Consider the following 18018-nt stretch of genomic DNA (forward strand, 5'->3'; position numbering starts at 1 on the left):
TCTAAGCTCTGTTTGTATTTAGAATTGAAAATGGGCTTTGTTAGGGTGTGTACCACCAAACTATGGGTGCTAAGAACTCATGCCGGTTTGCTTGTGGTGATAGGTATTTGCGTATCAGATTTACTGGCTAAGTTTTGGCTGGCAAGGTTGTTTAATATTATCTGTTAACATTTTTTCTTTAACTATTAGTGTGATGCTCAATTGATTATTGGATGTTCTTTTGATTCATACACATTCCTGTGAGGTATGTTTAGTTTATTTTGTACTGGGGATGCAAAAAATACTTTTTATATATGTTGATTTTGTGCTTACTTAATTGTTTGGGCCTGAATTTCCATCTATGAATTTTATTTACCTAATATGAGATCTGCTTTATTCTCTTTTTAGAAGAGACATTACTATCCATGTTAAAATTTTAACCTAATTTGTCTCCATTTTCTAGTATGGAGACATCACTGTGTGTGTGTGTATTTATTGCTTCCAAAGATAAGGCTACATTTGTTTATTGATACGATGCATTTTCATGAAATTTCAATGTGATATGTATGTTATGGTGCATTTTATTTTTGTGTATGTGTATATACAGTGGAACCTTGGTTTATGAGCATAATTCGTTCCAGAAGCATGCTCGTAAACCAGAACACTTGTAAATCAAAGCAAGTTTCCCCATAGGGAAACTCGCTCGATTCGTTCCTCCCCTCCCCTGCCGCGATCCGGCATCCCCCAGGCACCCACCCACCCACCCAATCGCATTCCTTACCCCCATTTGGCACCAACGCAGAGGACATGCTGGTGCCCGAAGATCTGCCTTCTTCTTTGTGCTGGGCCTTGAGCATCTCAAAACGTACCTTACATACATATATTTTTATGATGTCTTTTTTATGATATATGGTCCTTAACATGCCTTTGATACACTTGTTTTGATTTATTTTCCTTTAATTATTAAAAAAATTTTGTTTTTTTAATGTATGTATCAATGATTGTAGACTCCTGAAGCAGGCCATTTGGGCCGCAACATGTGAAAAGAATTTCGTGGAATACTTAAGAGTTCACCAGTCTTTTCTTTGGACTTATCTACTCCATCGTGTCTGAGTGTTACTGTGGATTTGGCTCTCTTGTGTTTTTCCTATTACATCCTCACTAACCAGGCCACCCACTGGAGATATCTGTCAAATAAGCTGGCAGTTCACTGAAATAATTGGAACTAAGCAATTTTTGATAATTGGAGTTAAGCAGAGCTGGAAGATCATGGAGGGTTGGGTATCTAAGTTCATGAATCGCTAATGAACTATCCAAGATTTCACAACACTTTGACTTTCACCCATGGATCTTCTGTGTGTTTAAAATCTTTCAGGTAATTCCCGGACATTGTACGAGTCTGTGCACAAGAAGATATTTACTCTGCCGGAGACCTGCTTGCTCTACCCAGCACATGATTACACTGGTGAGTATTGACCTGTCATCTAAGACACTGCCCACTCTACCCTGTGTATGAATGTACTGGTGGTACCAGATTCTTCTTGGAGGGCTAAAACTTCCTCATGATTTCATAGAAAAATTTATTGCTGAAGTAAAATATACAGACCACCAAGTTTATAAAAGCTAGGCAAGCTATATGCACTTTGTAGGGTTCAGAAATTTTTTTTTTCTTTGTCTTCAATATTTTCAGTATTTAGAAAAAGTGCATTTTTGAGAGCATGAGCAGAAGGCTCATTCCCCTGGGTGACTTTTGTATTCACTGTGTGGCAAGAGGAAGACAAATTGCTGCACATCTAATTACATCATTCCCTGTTCTCCTGGGCCCAACTGCTAATTTGAAGCATATGGCTATGTAGAGCAGTGGTTCCCAACCCTGTCCTGGAGGACCATCAGGCCAGTTGGATTTTGGGGATGGCCCTAATGAATATGCATGAGAGAGATTTGCATATAATGGAGGTGACAAGCATGCAAATCTGCCCCATGCATATTCATTAGGGCCATCCCCAAAATTTGACTGGCCTGATGGTCCTCCAGGACAGGGTTGGGAACCACTGATGTAGAGTATTGTACATTAAGTCAGCAGTTGGACTTGGGACAACAGAGAAGGATGCAGCTATTTGTCTTTAGTTCTGCAGTCAAGGGGCATAGGAATATTTATATGGGGATTTCTTTTTCTTTACTGTACAGTTGGAGCAGACTGCAGGTTTATGCCTGGGGGTATGGAAAGAATGAACATAAGAATTGCTGCTGCTGGTTCAGACCAGTGGTCCATCATGCCCAGCAGTCCGCTCACGCGGTGGCCCTTAGAGGTATATTAATGAGGGCTGAGACCTTGTGGATAGAATTAAGGGTTCTGTGGGAAGTAGAAAGAACTGGGGCTTTGGGGTGGAAGGAGACGGGAGAAAAAATTAACTGGGAGGCATCCACACTGGATTGGGGGCAAAGAAGTTGGGGGTTGAATCCACAAAAGATAGGGAGTTTGATCAAGAAGTGGGTCAGATGGAACATGGCATGGCTGGGAAAGGTTAAGCCTAAAGAAGGTAAAGTTTCCAGACCTTGTGTGTGTGTTTTGTTTTGTGTTTTTTTTTGGGGGGGGTAACTGGTACAAAAATTATAAAGAATGTATACAAGACTTTTTTTTTTTTATATATAATGTTTCTTTATTGGGCAACGACAACATATAGTACAACACCAAACTTGTACAAAGCAGCAACACCAAGATATAAACAGAACAAGAGAAAAAAAAAAAAAACCCGCAAGTGCAGGTATGCATAAATCCATAACAGCCCAATACAGTATTTTACCATTAACCCCCAACCTCCCTTCATGTAGAACCCCACTCTCCCCCACCCCCCCAGGCCCCCCCCCCCAAAACCCAGACCCGTATGGTGCATAACACTCTAAATGAGAATATACAAAGAGAGAAAGAAAGAAAGAGAAAAAGCAAAAATAAAAATAAAAAATATACTAGAGGAAAGAAACCAGGACAAAAGTCCTATCACTTCTAGGGCAAAGGAAAAGAGCGCATGAATCCCCACCCAGTCAGCACAGCCCAAACGATTAGCTATTCAGTAATATACTCCGTTCCCTATGAGAAAGGGACAACCAGTATCCCTCCCACACATCCTGAAATTTAGTCCATCTGCCCTCATCATGAGACCCCGCCATCCTACGCTCTACTAGCGCTAACTCATAAAGGGACCCGTGCCATTGGGGAAAAGATGGTATAGAGGGAACCCGCCAGAATATCAAGATGGCCCTCTTAACCAGGAGCAGAGCCTTGAACACAAACAATTTCTGTCCCCCAGAGCAACTGGAGAGAGCCTCTCCAGCATAAAAAAGCGCAACATCCGGGGCACATGTTGGCAACGTGAGGGATAGGGAAGTCAGGAAAGCCCACACTCGCTTCCAAAAAACCTGTATTAGAGGGCAGCCCCAAAACATATGACCCAGGGTAGCGGGGGTCGCAGAGCATTTGGGACAGCGCTCATGCTCCGCAAAGCCAGCACTGTAGGCCCTCCGAGGAGAGATAAACATTCTCTGGAGGAATTTATACTCCTGTTCCCTGTGTATCATATTGCAGGAAAGAGTACGCAGGTAAACAAAACAATGTGAAAGCATTGGGGACGTAATATTGCATCCCAAGTCAGCGCTCCATGCCCCAGCCAGTAAGTCAGCCCTCTCAGTTGACAAAGGCAATTGTAGCTCAGTGACATAGAAACGGAGGCGCGGAGCAGTATCCTCCCATAAAGCCAGACTTTGACCTAGACTCTTCGCCGCCACAGCGCTCCGGACGGTTCCCTCAAGACCAAGCACATAATGGCGTAGTTGCACATAACTAAAAGCATCCACTCGATCCAGCCCATATAAAGACGCCAGTCCCGTGGCGGATAGGATGGCTCCACGGTCGTCAAGAACATCCCCCACTCTGCGAATTCCCTGTGAATGCCAGAGCCGAAAGACTCGATTGTCACTGCCCGGGCTGAACTGGGGATTCCCCACAAATGGTAACATAGGAGAAGCACCATAATTTACACCCAGATGTTTACAAAGCAATTTCCAAATGAGTCTCATATAAGCCCAAACCACATGTCCCCGTTGTGATGGGTCTAACTGGGCCGAAGGGGCATGTAGCAGGAACAGTCCTGAAACCGGATACAAAAAGTCCCTTTCGACCGAAAAAGTCAAGAAGGAGGAGCTCTCAAGACACCAATCTCGGACTAATCTCATACCACACGCTAGATTATAGGCTCATAAGTCCAAGAGGCCGAAACCCCCCTGCGCCTCCGGTAACATCAAGACACGCAGGGGCAGTCGGGGCCGTCGCCCCTCCACAAAAATGTCCGCAGAGCACCATACAATTCGTCCAGGTCCGCCCGGCGCAGCCAGATTGGCAAAGTCTGTAGCAGGTATAACCAGCGAGGCACTATCATCATATTATATAAGAAAATGCGACCAGCCAAAGAGACCGGTAGAGCTCCCCACAGGCGGAGGCTCTCAATAGACCGCCGAATCAAGGGCCGTACATTTATCTCATAAAGGCGGGATAAAGATGCAGGGATGAAGACTCCCAAATATTTCACCTGTGAAGAGGCTTCTTTCATGGGGAAATCCGACCAAAGATGAGAAATATTTAAATGGATAGGTAAAGCCTCAGATTTAGATACATTAAGCTTAAGACCCGATAATTCTCTAAATTTAGCAAACAGGTCCAACAAAGGAGAAAGATGTGAGACCGGATCAGTGAGGAGGACCATGATATCATCCGTGAATGCCATGCATCTCAGGGAGGAACCCCTAACCTCCACACCCACGATCAAGGGATGAGTGCGAATACCTAATAATAGGGGTTCCAAAAATAAGATATAAAGCAAGGGAGACAAGGGGCAACCTTGCCTGGTGCCTCGCCGTAAGGAAAAAACCGAGGACGGCTGCCCATTGACCAGCACCGCCGCCTCCGGACTAGAATACAAGGCACGGAGAGCCCCCATAAAAAACCCCTCCACCCCATATCGGTGTAACAGTGGGAAAAGAAAGGCCCACTTGACCCGATCGAAGGCCTTTTCAGAGTCAAAACTAATGGCTAAAGCCTGCTGCTTCCTTGAATCACAATGGGCCAATGCAATCAAAAGCTTACGAACATTGTGACCCGCCTGTCTCCCCTTCACAAAACCCGCCTGTTCCACCCCTACCAACGAAGGAACCAATGGGGCCAACCTATTAGCCAATATTCGGGCCAAAATTTTTAAATCAACGTTGATGAGTGAGATAGGGCGGTAGGACTCCACCAAAAGAGGGTCCTTGCCAGGTTTAGGCAGGACTGTAATCAACGCCCGATTAGATCCAACTGGAAAATGTCCCCCCTCTACAGACTGTTGAAAGTAGTTTCTCAGCGGGTCAGCCACGTGGCCCTGCAGTATACGATAGAACTCCCCACTATATCCGTCCGGGCCCGGGGACTTACAAAGAGGAAGATTCTTTATTACCCCCATTACCTCTTCCCGAGTAATTGGGGAGGCCAGGCTTTCGCTATCCTCCTCTGAGAGACGGGGCAAAGGGAGAGAATCTAAGTATTCTTGAATCGATACGTCCCTATCCACCACCTCCGCCGAATAAAGAGCACTATAAAATGAGACAAAAAGCCGTTCTAGGTGGGATTGTGCTGTCACCAACCGCCCCCCGGAGTCTTTAAGAGAGGTAATGGAGGAGGACCCCCTCCGCGCCTTAGTCAACTGAGCCAACATTCTGCCCGGCTTGTTACCAAAACGATGTAATCTATACTTATAATAAAAAAGGGTTTTTTGGGCACGTTCATGTAATAGGGCATGGAGCGCCGACTGCGCCAATTGAAATTCCCGTTTATGAGACCCCACGGGGGAGCGAAGGGCCAAAATCCTGCTCTCCCGAACCTTACGCTCAAGGGCCAGTATCTTGGCTGCCAGCAATTTTTTTTTACGAGCACAGTAAGCCAGCACCGCACCCCGGAGCACCGCCTTAGCTGCCTCCCAGAAAAGACATCCCTCCCCAACATGCTCACTATTGAATTCTGCATAATCCTGCCACTGCTGCTCAAGGAATGTCTTAAATTCAGGGTCGGAGTACAAAGCTACCGGAAATCTCCATTTTCCCCCTCCACCCTGGTGGCCCCCTGTCAGATTCACATCCATCCACACCGGAGTGTGATCAGAGATGACCAGCGCACCTATTTCTGAGTGATAGACTTCTGAAAAGAAAGAACGAGAAAGAAAAATAAAATCAATTCTAGATGAGGAATCATGCGCTCTAGAAGAATGTGTGTAGTCCTTTTCGTCAGGGTGCAAAGTTCTCCAAACATCCACCAGATTCAGAGCATCCATCCACGCTAGGAGCCCATTGTCAGATCTGCCCGACGGCCGGAGGTCTCCCCTGACAGAATCCAATACTGGATCCAAGACAGAATTAAAGTCCCCCAGGAATATCATAGGGACCCCCGGCGTCTGTGAGATAGACATTAGAACCCCCAAAAGCTTCTTGTAAAAAGCTCGTTGGGCACTATTGGGAGCATACACTGATATCAAAAGCACTGTTCGATGGGACAACATGCCCTGAACTATTACATAGTGGCCCTCCGGGTCAGAAATAACTCGGGAGTGTACAAAGGGTATCGCTTTATGGATCAACAAGGCCACCCCGGCCTTTGCCTTGGGGGAAGAGGCTGAATAACACTGGCCTACCCACGACCTTCTCAATTTACCATGTTCCTCTTCACTAAGTTTAGTCTCTTGCAACCCCACAATGTCTGCCTGGTGTCTCGCTAGGTGTTGTAAAATCTTAGTCCTCTTAATAGGGGAATTTATGCCCGATACGTTCCACGTCACACAGCGCACTCCTCCTTTAGGGGACATCCCACATAAAGATCAGATCAGCCCTCTGAGCATAGGGAAAAGAAACCGTTGCCAGGAGTCCCAGCCCCCCCCCCCCAGCAACCAAACAACTAATCCTCCAGCATCCATATCCATGTCAGCACCACACAAATCCCCCCCCTCCCCTCCCCACCCACTGCCCCCAATTCCCTTCCCCACCCCACCAGACACCACCACTCCAACAGAGGGACTCCTGAAGGCCCAGACCCCCTCCCCCGGCCCATGAAAAACAGTGTCCCAGTAAGTCTCATAGCAAAAGCAACAACCCTGCAAGCAAATAACTAAACTTATAGGTAGGTCTTTACCCCATCCCAGTCAATGATAACAGACCTCAAAAACCCCAACTGCCTACAGCTATTGACCACAGGAGGGAAAGCCCTCCATTTAATTCTCTATAAGCAAGCAAGTATAATAAGAACATAGTCACACAGTCCCCAGTTTCCAGATAGATATCACACATCAGGAAAATCCAGCAGAAAGCCTCTTGAAGGGGTTCCCCCTCTCTTCAGCGGCCCTAGAGCCGCAAGCCAATAGATGCCGGGAACCAGAGTGCCCACTCAGGTGCGAGCCGCCAAATCAGGGAACCAGACATTCAGCTGTGTGCGGGCCGCCGCACTCGTGTCAAACACTACAGGTTGTCCATTGTAAAGGACCCGAAGTTTGGCAGGAAATTGCAGGGTAAAACGCAGCTGCTTGTCCACCAAGATTTTGCAGACGGGTGAATAGCCTCTCCGCAGGGCTGCCACTTGCGCCGAGTAATCTTGAAACAGCAGAATCCTATGGTTCTGGAATAAGAGATCTTTCCGTTGTCTAAAGTTCTTCAAAAGCAAATCCTTGAGAGCAAAGTTCAGAATTCGTATAATCACTATTCTGGGTTTAGGCGACCCCTCCTGCTTTCTGCCCAGTCTATGAGCCCTCTCAATCCTGAGAGGGCCAGAGGCAGAGGACGTAAGCAGCTCCTCCGCTAGCCATTTTTCTAGCACCGCAAGTAAGTCTGAATCCGGCACAGTCTCTGGGATGCCTACCAGACGTAAGTTATTTCGCCTGGAGCGATTCTCCAGGTCATCCAGCTTTTCCGACGTGCTCTGGACTGTGTTCTTGAGCTGGCGAAGTTCTTCCTGCACCATAGTAAGAGAATCCTCAGTAGTGCTCACACGTTGCTCCACCTCAGTCACCCGATTATTAAAAGTGGTCACGGAGGCCGAAAGTGTTGCCAGCGATTCGGTGACTTGATCCAGCCTGGTTCCCAAGGCCAAGACCACCGCCTCAGTGATCCGTGCGACCATGTCTTCGCACGTGGCTTCCGCGGTTTCCGTGACGCCCGCCATCTTGCCGTCGGCCCCCGGTCCCGATTTCGGCTTTTCTCGCTCTTTCCTGCCGCCTCTAGTCGCCATTTCCGGGGTTCCTTTTTGGACAAATTTGTCCATATAACTGCGTGCTTGCTGCTGTAGATACTGGGGTATATTCGCTCAAAGAGTTTCGGTCAAAAGGGCCAGTGCAGAGGGAGAACAGCGGAGCTCAGGGAAAACACGTCTTCCCTGCGCTCTGCAAGGCCACGCCCCTGTATACAAGACTTTAAACTATTGAATGCAATCTTAATTTTTTTTTGTACAGGATTCACCAGTAATAAAATGGGTAATTGCAAATAAATTCAATATGAAAAAAGTGGTATATAACACTAGCTCATAATCCTGTCCTGGAAAGGGACTAGGGACTTGTGTGTGTATATACGGCCTTTTAGTCACTTTGACATGTCAAAAGTTGACATTCAAAATTGTGGGCATAGGAGTATTAAGTGGCTTGCCCAGGGTCTCAAGGAACAGCATTGGGACTTGATCTCACAACCTTTGGGTGCAGAGGCAGCAGCTCAACCAGTGAGCCACAGCCCTTCCTCCTGGAAGAAAAGGCTATATTTTTTCAGAAGTGGCAACCCTTGCATTTAAATTATGTATATTCAGCAATGCTGATGCGTGCATTGCCACCATTTATCCCCCAGATTCTATAAAGGCCACTCAATTTGCACACCAAAATGTGGACTTGATCTGATGTATGCAGAACTAATTTGTTTAATGACAACATCAGTAAACCGGGCACTAACAATTATTGATACCAGGTTCTTTTCCTGGAGACCCAGGAAACTACAGGCCAGTGAGCCTGACCTCAGTCCCAGGAAAGATGATGGAGGCACTGATTAAGGACAGCATCTGTGAACACATCGAAAACAATGAGCAGCTAAAACCGAGTCAGCATGGCTTCTGCAAGGGTAGGTCATGCCTCACAAACTTATTGCACTTCTTCGAGGGGGTAAACAGCCAGGTGGATAAAGGGGAATCTATAGACATCATTTACCTTGACTTCCAAAAAGCCTTCGACAAGGTACCACACGAAAGGCTGCTTAAGAAGATATGGAACCACGGGGTACAAGGGGTGATCCACCGATGGATCAAAAACTGGCTGGCGAACAGGGAACAGAGGGTTGGCGTAAAGGGCCAGTACTCAGACTGGAAAGGGGTCACGAGCGGAGTTCCGCAGGGGTCGGTGCTGGGACCGCTCCTGTTCAATATCTACATAAACGACCTAGAGGCGGGAACCAAGTGTGAGGTTATTAAATTTGCAGATGACACCAAACTATACAGCAGGGCTCAAACCAGGGGAGACTGCGAAAATCTCCAAAAGGATCTAACGCAGCTGGAAAAGTGGGCCGAAAAATGGCAAATGAGCTTCAACATAGGGAAATGCAAGGTCATGCACGTGGGGAAAAAGAACCCGATGTTCACATACAGAATGGGGGGAACACCGCTAGGGGTCAGTAACCTGGAGAGAGACCTGGGAGTGATGGTAGACGCAACACTGAAGGCATCAGCGCAGTGCGCTACAGCCTCAAAGAAAGCTAACAGAATGTTGGGTATCATTAAGAAGGGTATTACGACCAGGACGAAGGAAGTCATCATGCCGCTGTATCGTGCAATGGTGCGGCCGCATCTGGAGTACTGTGTCCAGTACTGGTCGCCGTACCTCAAGAAGGACATGGCAGTACTTGAGGGAGTACAGAGAAGAGCAACTAAACTGATAAAGGGAATGGAAAATCTCCCATATACCGACAGGTTGAAGCAGTTGGGACTTTTCTCACTGGAAAAGCGGAGACTTAGAGGAGACATGATAGAAACCTTCAAGATCCTGAAGGGCATAGAAAAAGTAGACAGGGACAGATTTTTCAAATTAAGGACCACCACAAGTACAAGGGGGCACTCGGAGAAATTGAAAGGGGACAGGTTTAGAACAAACGCTAGGAAGTTCTTTTTCACTCAGAGGGTGGTGGATACATGGAACGTGCTTCCAGAGGCTGTTGTAGACAAGAAAACATTAAATGGTTTCAAAGAAAGTTTGGATAGATTCCTAGAAGAAAAAGGGATTGAAGGGTATAGATAGGTATAGACCACTACTCAGGCAATGGGCCTGATGGGCCGCCGCGGGAGCGGACCGCTGGGCAGGATGGACCTATGGTCTGCCTCAGCGGAGGCAACTTCTTATGTTCTTATGTTCTTATGTAATCTTACATTTTATTGGAAAAATGGAGGCTTAAATAACGAGGAACTACCATGGGAATCGGAACCCAGTTTTCCTGGTTCTCAGGCCATTGCACTAACTGTTTAGGCTACTTCTCTCCGGCTCTATTGTTAGTTGAAGGCTGCCTTGCTGTTTGAAGCGCAAACCAAAAAAGGCACATATAAAATGTTGGCATTGTAGTAAGGAAGGGAGGACTGATGCTGTTTTCGGCTGGGAGAAAGGGGGCTGGCACTGGAAAATCAGTTTTGGGCCACCTAAAAAGCTACTAAAGTTTTTTAACCTTTTTATAAAAAAATTTTGACCCTGGAAAGTTATCTAATTCAATGAAAACTAAACCCCTAAAATTCCAAACTTTAAACAACTTAGAATAAGTCCTAATTACTGAATTTTAAAATTAATATATAGGAAAAGGGTGATACCACTTTTTTTATCAGACTTAATTTTAAAGCAGCTCAGAAATTTAAAAATGTGCTTGCTTTTCTTTTCACTTAAAACTCTACTTGTAGCAAAAAACAGGCACCAGGAATTGTGCATACTTTGAACTCGCAGCAAATTTTAAAACTGAAAGTCCGCAAATGCTTTTCTTTTTGGAAGAGTAATATAAAGACTGTGCCTGAAGAGGATGTGACTTTGCATTGAAGTGCACATTAATTGCCCTCCATAAAGGGTTTCTTCTGCTGCAGGTCAGAGCGTCACCACTGTGGCCGAAGAGAAGAGGCTGAATCCCCGGCTCACTAAAACACTGGAGGAATTTGTGAAAATCATGGAGAACTTGAACCTGCCTAAACCCCACCAGATCGGTAAGGACAGCAAGAGAGTGAGCCTGGGTTTTATAAAATGGAGAGGCTGAAACGTGAGGTGGTGCTGGGGGGCAGGAGAGATGCCATGGCACAGCGAGATGAATTGATCTTGGTTCTGCAATAGCAGGGGATGCTATAGGGTAGATGCATTGACAGAGCTGTGTGTAAGGATCTTGGTGCTGGAATGAAAGGAGGTGCTGCAGGTTGAGATTGAGGTATGTTGGCAAAGCAGTGTGTGAGGTAGAGAATGATACTGGGGCTGTTTTCCACAGCTAACCCGCAGGAACAGGAGAAAAAAAAATCAACCATTAGCTGCAGGTATGGGGACAAGGCTTTTCACCACCCTGTGGAGCAGTGAATAGTCTTGTCTCCACAGTAAAGGATCTGCTGTGAGTTCCCCCCCCTTTCCTTGTTCCCAATCGCAAGTCAAAAGCAGCAAAAACCCCAAACCTGTTCCTCCCAGGGCAGGCCTTCCAGCCACCTAGAAGCTTTGTAGGATGAAGAGACAACATCGCAAGCAGGGCTGCTCTGGAACTTTATTCCTGCCAAGTCCCTCCTTTTGATGTAATTTCCGGTCGAGAACTATGATTTAGTTTTCTTTTTGTTTTTGGAACAATACATACACAAAGATAAAAGATGGATGGATGGTGAGCATGGAGGAAGATGAAATGTCATATGGGCAGGGGAGTTAAGAGAAGACAGATGGTGCCTGGGACCAACATGATTTGAAGAATAACATGACAAGACAACAAAAAGTAGAAAAATATAGTTGTATTTTGTGACTAGAATATATCGGATTTGAAATATGTATCCTGCTAGAGCTGGTGTTAGACATAACTGGGGACCGTAAAACCCAGGCCATGCTTCTTTAGCTTCCAGCTGGCACGGGGCTGTCTGACCAGAGGGCAATTGCCCTAGTTGCACTCCCCTAAACCTATTCCTGTCATAGTAACATAGTAGATGATGGCAGATAAAGACCCGAATGGTCCATCCAGTCTGTCCAACCTGATTCAATTTAAATTTTTTTTTCTTCTTAGCTATGTCTCTCATGTCTTTGGAATGCTGCTCATTTGGATCTAAGACAGGTGTCGAAAGTCCCTCCTCAAGAGTTGCAATCCATCTTATTCCTTAGGCTCCTTGCGTTCGTGTACATTCACTTTAGTTTGCGACCTGTTCCTTTCTTGCATTTCCTTCCCTCTTGTGTCCCTGTCAATCTGTCTTGCCTGTGATCCGGTGAGTCTTCCCCTCTATCTTCTTGCATGGTATCCTCCGGGTATACCAGTTCTGGAATCGCTCACTTGCTGGCTTTTCCCTACCTAGTTTAAAAACTTCTCTTGATGTTGCTTGCAAGTAGTCTCGTTCTATCTCTGCTGAGATGGAGTCTGTCCTTCCTGAATAGCTTGCTCTTCCCTCAGAACGTCATCCAGTTGCACACAAAGTGGAATCCTTTTTCCTCACACCAGCGCCGCATCCACACGTTGACTGCTTGCAGCTCTATCTGCCTCTTCTCCCCTGGGTACTGGTAGGATCTCGGAGAATGCTATCCTCTGCGTTCTGGTCTTCAGCTTCCATCCTAGCATCCGGAACGGGTCCTTCAGTACTTCCCTGTTGTAGTTCCTGTTGCTCAACGTTGTTCGTCCCCCACATGGATCACCACCGCCATATCTTCTTCTACACTGGCGATGATCCTGTCAATGAGGTTCAGTATGTCTTCTACCTTGGCTTCCGGTAGGCAGGTCACCAGCTGATCCAGTCTTCCTCCCGCTATGTGGCTGTCTCTTGTCTGATGATGGAATCCTCAGACGATTGCTGTCCTTCTTATCTTCTCTTGATTCTCCAGCAGCAGGTCCTTGTTTCCATCCATTTTCTCTAATCCTGGTGTTGGCTTACACCAGACTCGTCTTCTTGTGGGTTCTCTCTGCTGTTTCCAGATCTCGCACCATTTCTTCCTGGTGGTTGTCCGTCGGGTGGTCCACACTCTCTGTAGGTGTATCTCGGCAGTTCCACTGTTGCTGGTGATTTTCCACAGCCTCCCTGAATGCCTCCTCTATGAACTTCTCCAGCTCTCGGACTTCTTCCTCGATGGTGTCCTGTCTTGATGTTCTCTGCATCTGTCTTCCTCCTCCACTGCTTGAAGTGCCTCCAATTCCAGTATTCTGCCCTCTGAGTCTGACTTGTTTCTTCAGGCTCTCCAGTTCTCTGCATCGAGCGCATACGTAAGACCGCCTTCCAGAGGGGAGGTAGTCGTACAGATGATGCAGAAAACTGGTAGCTCAACATCCTGCTTCTGTCTGCTGCTTCCATTGCTTCCCGCCTGATTGTGTGTCCTCTGTGCCTGCTGTGTTCTCCTGCTCTCCTTTAGTGGTGGATAATCCCTTCTCAAGGCCCTTTCGTAAAGGCGCGCTCGCTAAGTACCATTGGCCCCTCCCCTTTTAAGGAGGAGCTCAAGAGGTTGATGTCAGGGGGTAGGCGGAGCTACCTCTCGTCAATGCCTGTGTTCTGTTGCTCCTTCTTCCCCTCTCCTGTTCTTTTCCTGCCTCCTGCTTGCCTGCCCAAGCCTGTACGCAGAGAAAATGTTAATTATTTATATTCCACAGGTTTCCAAAGAGGTTAAGGCAGATGACTTTATGCAATGTCACCTCAGTAACTATACAAAAATATACCCCTTTTCTTGTTCTAAACCACTATAGCGGTTTTTAGCGCAGGGAGCTGCGCTGAATGCTCTCTATGCTCCCTGCACTAAAAATCACTATTGCAGTTTAGTAAAAGGAGGTCATAGTGCAAAACAGACAGCAGATATATAAATTCTCAAAACGGATGCATTTTGCTCACTAAATTTAAAAATAAAATCATTTTTCCTACCTTTTGGTAATTTCATGAGTCGCTGGTTGCACTTTATTCTTCTGACTGTACGTCTAATATTTCTTCCCTTCTTTCAGCCTCCTGTATTCACGGCTGAGTTATTAGCTCTCCCTGCTGCCCTTCCATGTAAAGAGGATGCTGAAGCACCAGGCCGACCATCCTTCCCCACCTGATGTCAATGCTAACGTCTGAGAGGAAGTTCTGGGCCAGCCACGCAGCGTTTGGCAGGCCCGGAACTTTCTCTCAGACGTCAGAATTTATGTTTGGGAAAGGTTGGTCGGCCCGGCGCTTCAGCGTCCTCTTTACGGGGAAGGGAAGCAGGTTGGGCACCCCTGCTCTAGCTAGCAGAGCCGTGACCCGCACTCAAGTGGCTAAAGAGCCGCAGTTTGCCGACCACTGGTCTAGGTGATTGATCCAATTTTTATTCTGTTGCCATGATTTTTCTGTGTAACATTCTGTAATTTGGCTTATTCAGTTTTCTCATTAGTGGAGGGGATATTTGTGAAGAAGTAGGGAGATGGGGGGGGTTTATTGATCCTTGCTCTGTTTTGTATCTTATTTTGTACAATGACCATTTATGTTTCTTTATATTTTAATAGTTCAATATAAAATCATAGCTGTGAGGCTTGTGCTGATGGGATCAGATGGTTTGTGGAGTTGGGGGTCAATTTCTCCCCCCCCTTCCTAACCCCCTGTGTCAGTCTCTCATGTGAGGGTCTTGGTGCTAGAATGGAAGAATGTGTTGCAATCCAGGATTGAGGTGTAGGGGTAGAATTTTTAGTGAGCATGTGCGACTGAGGTGTATTGGTAGAGCTCTGGCATGGGGCTGGATAGAAGGGAGTGTTGTAGCTCAGGATTAAGGTGGATTGGCAGAGCTGTTACTGCATAGGGAGAATGAATATTAAAGGACTGATTCACTTCCATTTTTTTTCCTGTGTTACCCAGATATCGCTGTACCTGCAAACTTGAAGTGTGGTATACAAGATCTATGAAGGACAAACAGTACAAGCAGGGGCCAAATTCATTCTTTGCAGGTTTTTGCAGAGACCTGCAGGACAATACTTCACAGAAAATGGCTAGGGTGTAGACTTTGTCTGCCTATATACCCTGCCAGCAGCAAGGCACTAAATTGAAGAGAAAAATTTTATTTTTAATACCTGTATTTAAATTTTGTATATTTAAATTTGTGGGCTAAGGGAAGAGACTGATTCTGCTCTGGAGGCAATTAAGGATAGGGAACAATTTGGTCTTTAAAGGCCACACACTAGTCAGCACTTTGAGTTATTCCTAATAAATATGCACACGTCTTGGGCATAATTATGCAAATTTTGAAAACATAAACTAAGTGATACATGCACAGGGGAGGGTGAATTTTTCCTGAGAAAGTGGGGGAGAAGTTCAAAAGTGGAAGCTTTACACAAATCACAGTAGCAGGGCAGCTCCATGGTTTCTTCCCTCTGTGACTTAAAGTAAACTTATGTGCATATAGATACCCTGGTGCACCAGTAACCCCTTCAACTCTTCAGCCATTTTGCAACTCTGTGCTTAATGCAAAAGACTAAGAATGAGAGAAATTGTGATGGGGCTTTGTGGTCTTTGGGAAAATCATTTCACCTGCTATTACTTTATATATAAATTTAATGCTGGCTATTTATAGGCATTTTATACTCTAGTATTCAACACCAGCCCATCTCTTGGTTCTGGTACTGAATATTATTTGGAGATGTGTTGGTACCTACTTGATACTGGTAATATTCAGACCAGTACCCAGATTGATATGACAAAGCATTTTGCTATCCTAGCTTCTGCCAAGTAGTTAAACTAGTAACAGATTGAAACTCACCACTAACTGGGTACATTCTTGCTCCACCCCCAACCTGCTCCAGCACTAACTGGATCATGCTAGGGTTGTCTGAGTAGCTATTTAGAAACCTAGTTGGTTAAATGCTACTGAATATTGATGTAGGACCCAGTCACCATAAATTAACTGGTAAGCACTGTCTTACTTATTTTTTTACCTGTATATTATCTCCTTATGTTGTGGACCCTGAAGGTAACAGACCTTGAGTTTGTGTTTGAAAGATGAATTATTAAATCTGAATATTTGAGCAAGTATGTATGGGGAAAATGCCCTGGTCTCTCTTTTTAGTAAATTCCTTTCTAAACTAACCAGGTTTGCATTCCAAAGTTTGACATGTAGTATGGACGGGAGACATAAGGCCAGAAACAAAAGTACCTCCTGTTTCCTTTCAATGATACCTACTGGATGTTGCTGCACCTAGGAAAGTGGGGGAGGGCAGAGAGAGAGGAGAAGGCTGCAACTTACCTCCCAGTGTTCCTACAGGAGCCAGTAATCTGCCAATGACCAAACAGGGAGGAATGAACCACTTAAAATAAACCAGCCAATTTTCAAAGTAGTTTAAGTGGACAGGAGAGGTTTTAGCCTGCTTTAAATCAGTTGGTGCTGCCCAGCTGATGATGTTTAGCAGCACTTAACTGGGCAGTACTTCTGAATATTGGCTCTGACCAGCCATTCAAAAATGGGCTGGTAAAGGGGGGAGAGGAGTTGGCAGCTGTATTGGAACTCAAACAGCTAACCCGACTAAGTTAGGAAAGCTCAAACGTTGTCCGAGCTAGCATGGGTAAGCTTGGAGCTGCATAAATTTACCCCTTCCTTTTTAAGTCCGATGCTCTCATGTGGTGGCTATTTTCATTTGGCAGCATAAAGGACAGGAGCAAGTAGGCTTTGCTCCTATCCTCATTGGCCATGGATAGCAATAGGCGTGTTGGGGGACATTTTGAGGAGAGTTGAATATTGGCTGAGACTGGCTTAAGCTCTGGCAGCCAGCTCCATTGAAATTAGCACTGGATAATCAGTGCTGGTGCCTGCCAATGTAGGTGGCTACAATCAATGTTCTAAAAATGCCAACCACTGCTGGCTAAATATCTACCCCACTATGTATAAATTTCTGCTTGGCCTGACAGCAGATATATATGAGAATATAAAATATATTTTTTGTATATGGTAAGATGTAATAAAGGTTATTTCAGCTAGATGTCAACACTTCATTGGACTTTTTGCTTTTAAAAGTGTAAATCAACTCCATGCAGCTTTTGCATGCCCCATTGTAGGGATATTTTAATTCTCCCCCCACCTTTTTTTTTGTTCTAAGCTGCGGTAGAGGTTTCTACCACAGCCTGGAGCAGTAAATAGTCAGACTGCTCTGATATGCATAGTATTCCTATGAGCATCAGAGCACTGTCTGAGCATTTACTGCCCCAGACTGTGGTAGAAACCTACTGCGGTTTAGTAAAAAAGAAAAGCCTGCCTTTTGCTTTTCTGGAGTGAGGGGGTAAAGAAGCCTCTGCACTTTCTGTATCTGTTTTCCATTCTGGTGTCATGTAGTTATGTAGTAAATGTGTATCCATCATGGACAGCTGCAAAAGAGAAGATTTTTAAGTTGGATACAAGAATTATTAAAAAAGGGATGGTAAACACTAAATGGTACAATGCCTCTGTATTGCTCAATAGTGTGACCTTACCATTCCGTTCTGCTCTCATCGCAATAAAGATATAGTGGCACTAGAAAAGGTTCAAAGAAGGGCAACTAAGATGATAAAGGGGAAGGAAAGACTAAAGAGAGGGTTCTTCAGCTTGGAAAAGAGATGGCTGAAGGGAGATATGATTGAAGTCTACAACATCCTAAGTGGTGTAGAATAGGTATAATTGGATTGAAGATTTACAAAGATTAGGGGATATTTGATAAAGTGACAGAGTACTGTATTTTTCACACCATAAGATGCACTTTTTCCCCCCCAAAAAAAGTGGTGGGAAAAAAGGGTATGTCCTATGGAACAAATCCCCTCCCCTCCCCATTACCTTATTTAGACCGTCACCGCTGCTTGTT

General features: G+C 45.5%; 1 protein-coding gene across 1 annotated transcript in view; it reads left to right on the plus strand.

Annotated features, from left to right (window-relative positions):
- The window catches only part of ETHE1 (ETHE1 persulfide dioxygenase), a 31569-nt gene extending 15344 nt beyond the window's left edge, over positions 1 to 16225 (plus strand). Inside the window, exons 5-7 of the mRNA XM_033914645.1 lie at positions 1355 to 1444; positions 11132 to 11248; positions 15056 to 16225. Coding sequence (XP_033770536.1) covers positions 1355 to 1444; positions 11132 to 11248; positions 15056 to 15102 — 254 coding nt within the window. The 3' untranslated portion in view covers positions 15103 to 16225. The remainder of the gene's footprint in view (positions 1 to 1354; positions 1445 to 11131; positions 11249 to 15055) is intronic.
- The last annotated feature ends 1793 nt before the right edge of the window (positions 16226 to 18018 follow it).

Source organism: Geotrypetes seraphini, chromosome 11 (genome assembly GCF_902459505.1).
Source record: "Geotrypetes seraphini chromosome 11, aGeoSer1.1, whole genome shotgun sequence".
In the NCBI taxonomy this organism is placed as follows: Eukaryota; Metazoa; Chordata; class Amphibia; order Gymnophiona; family Dermophiidae; genus Geotrypetes; species Geotrypetes seraphini.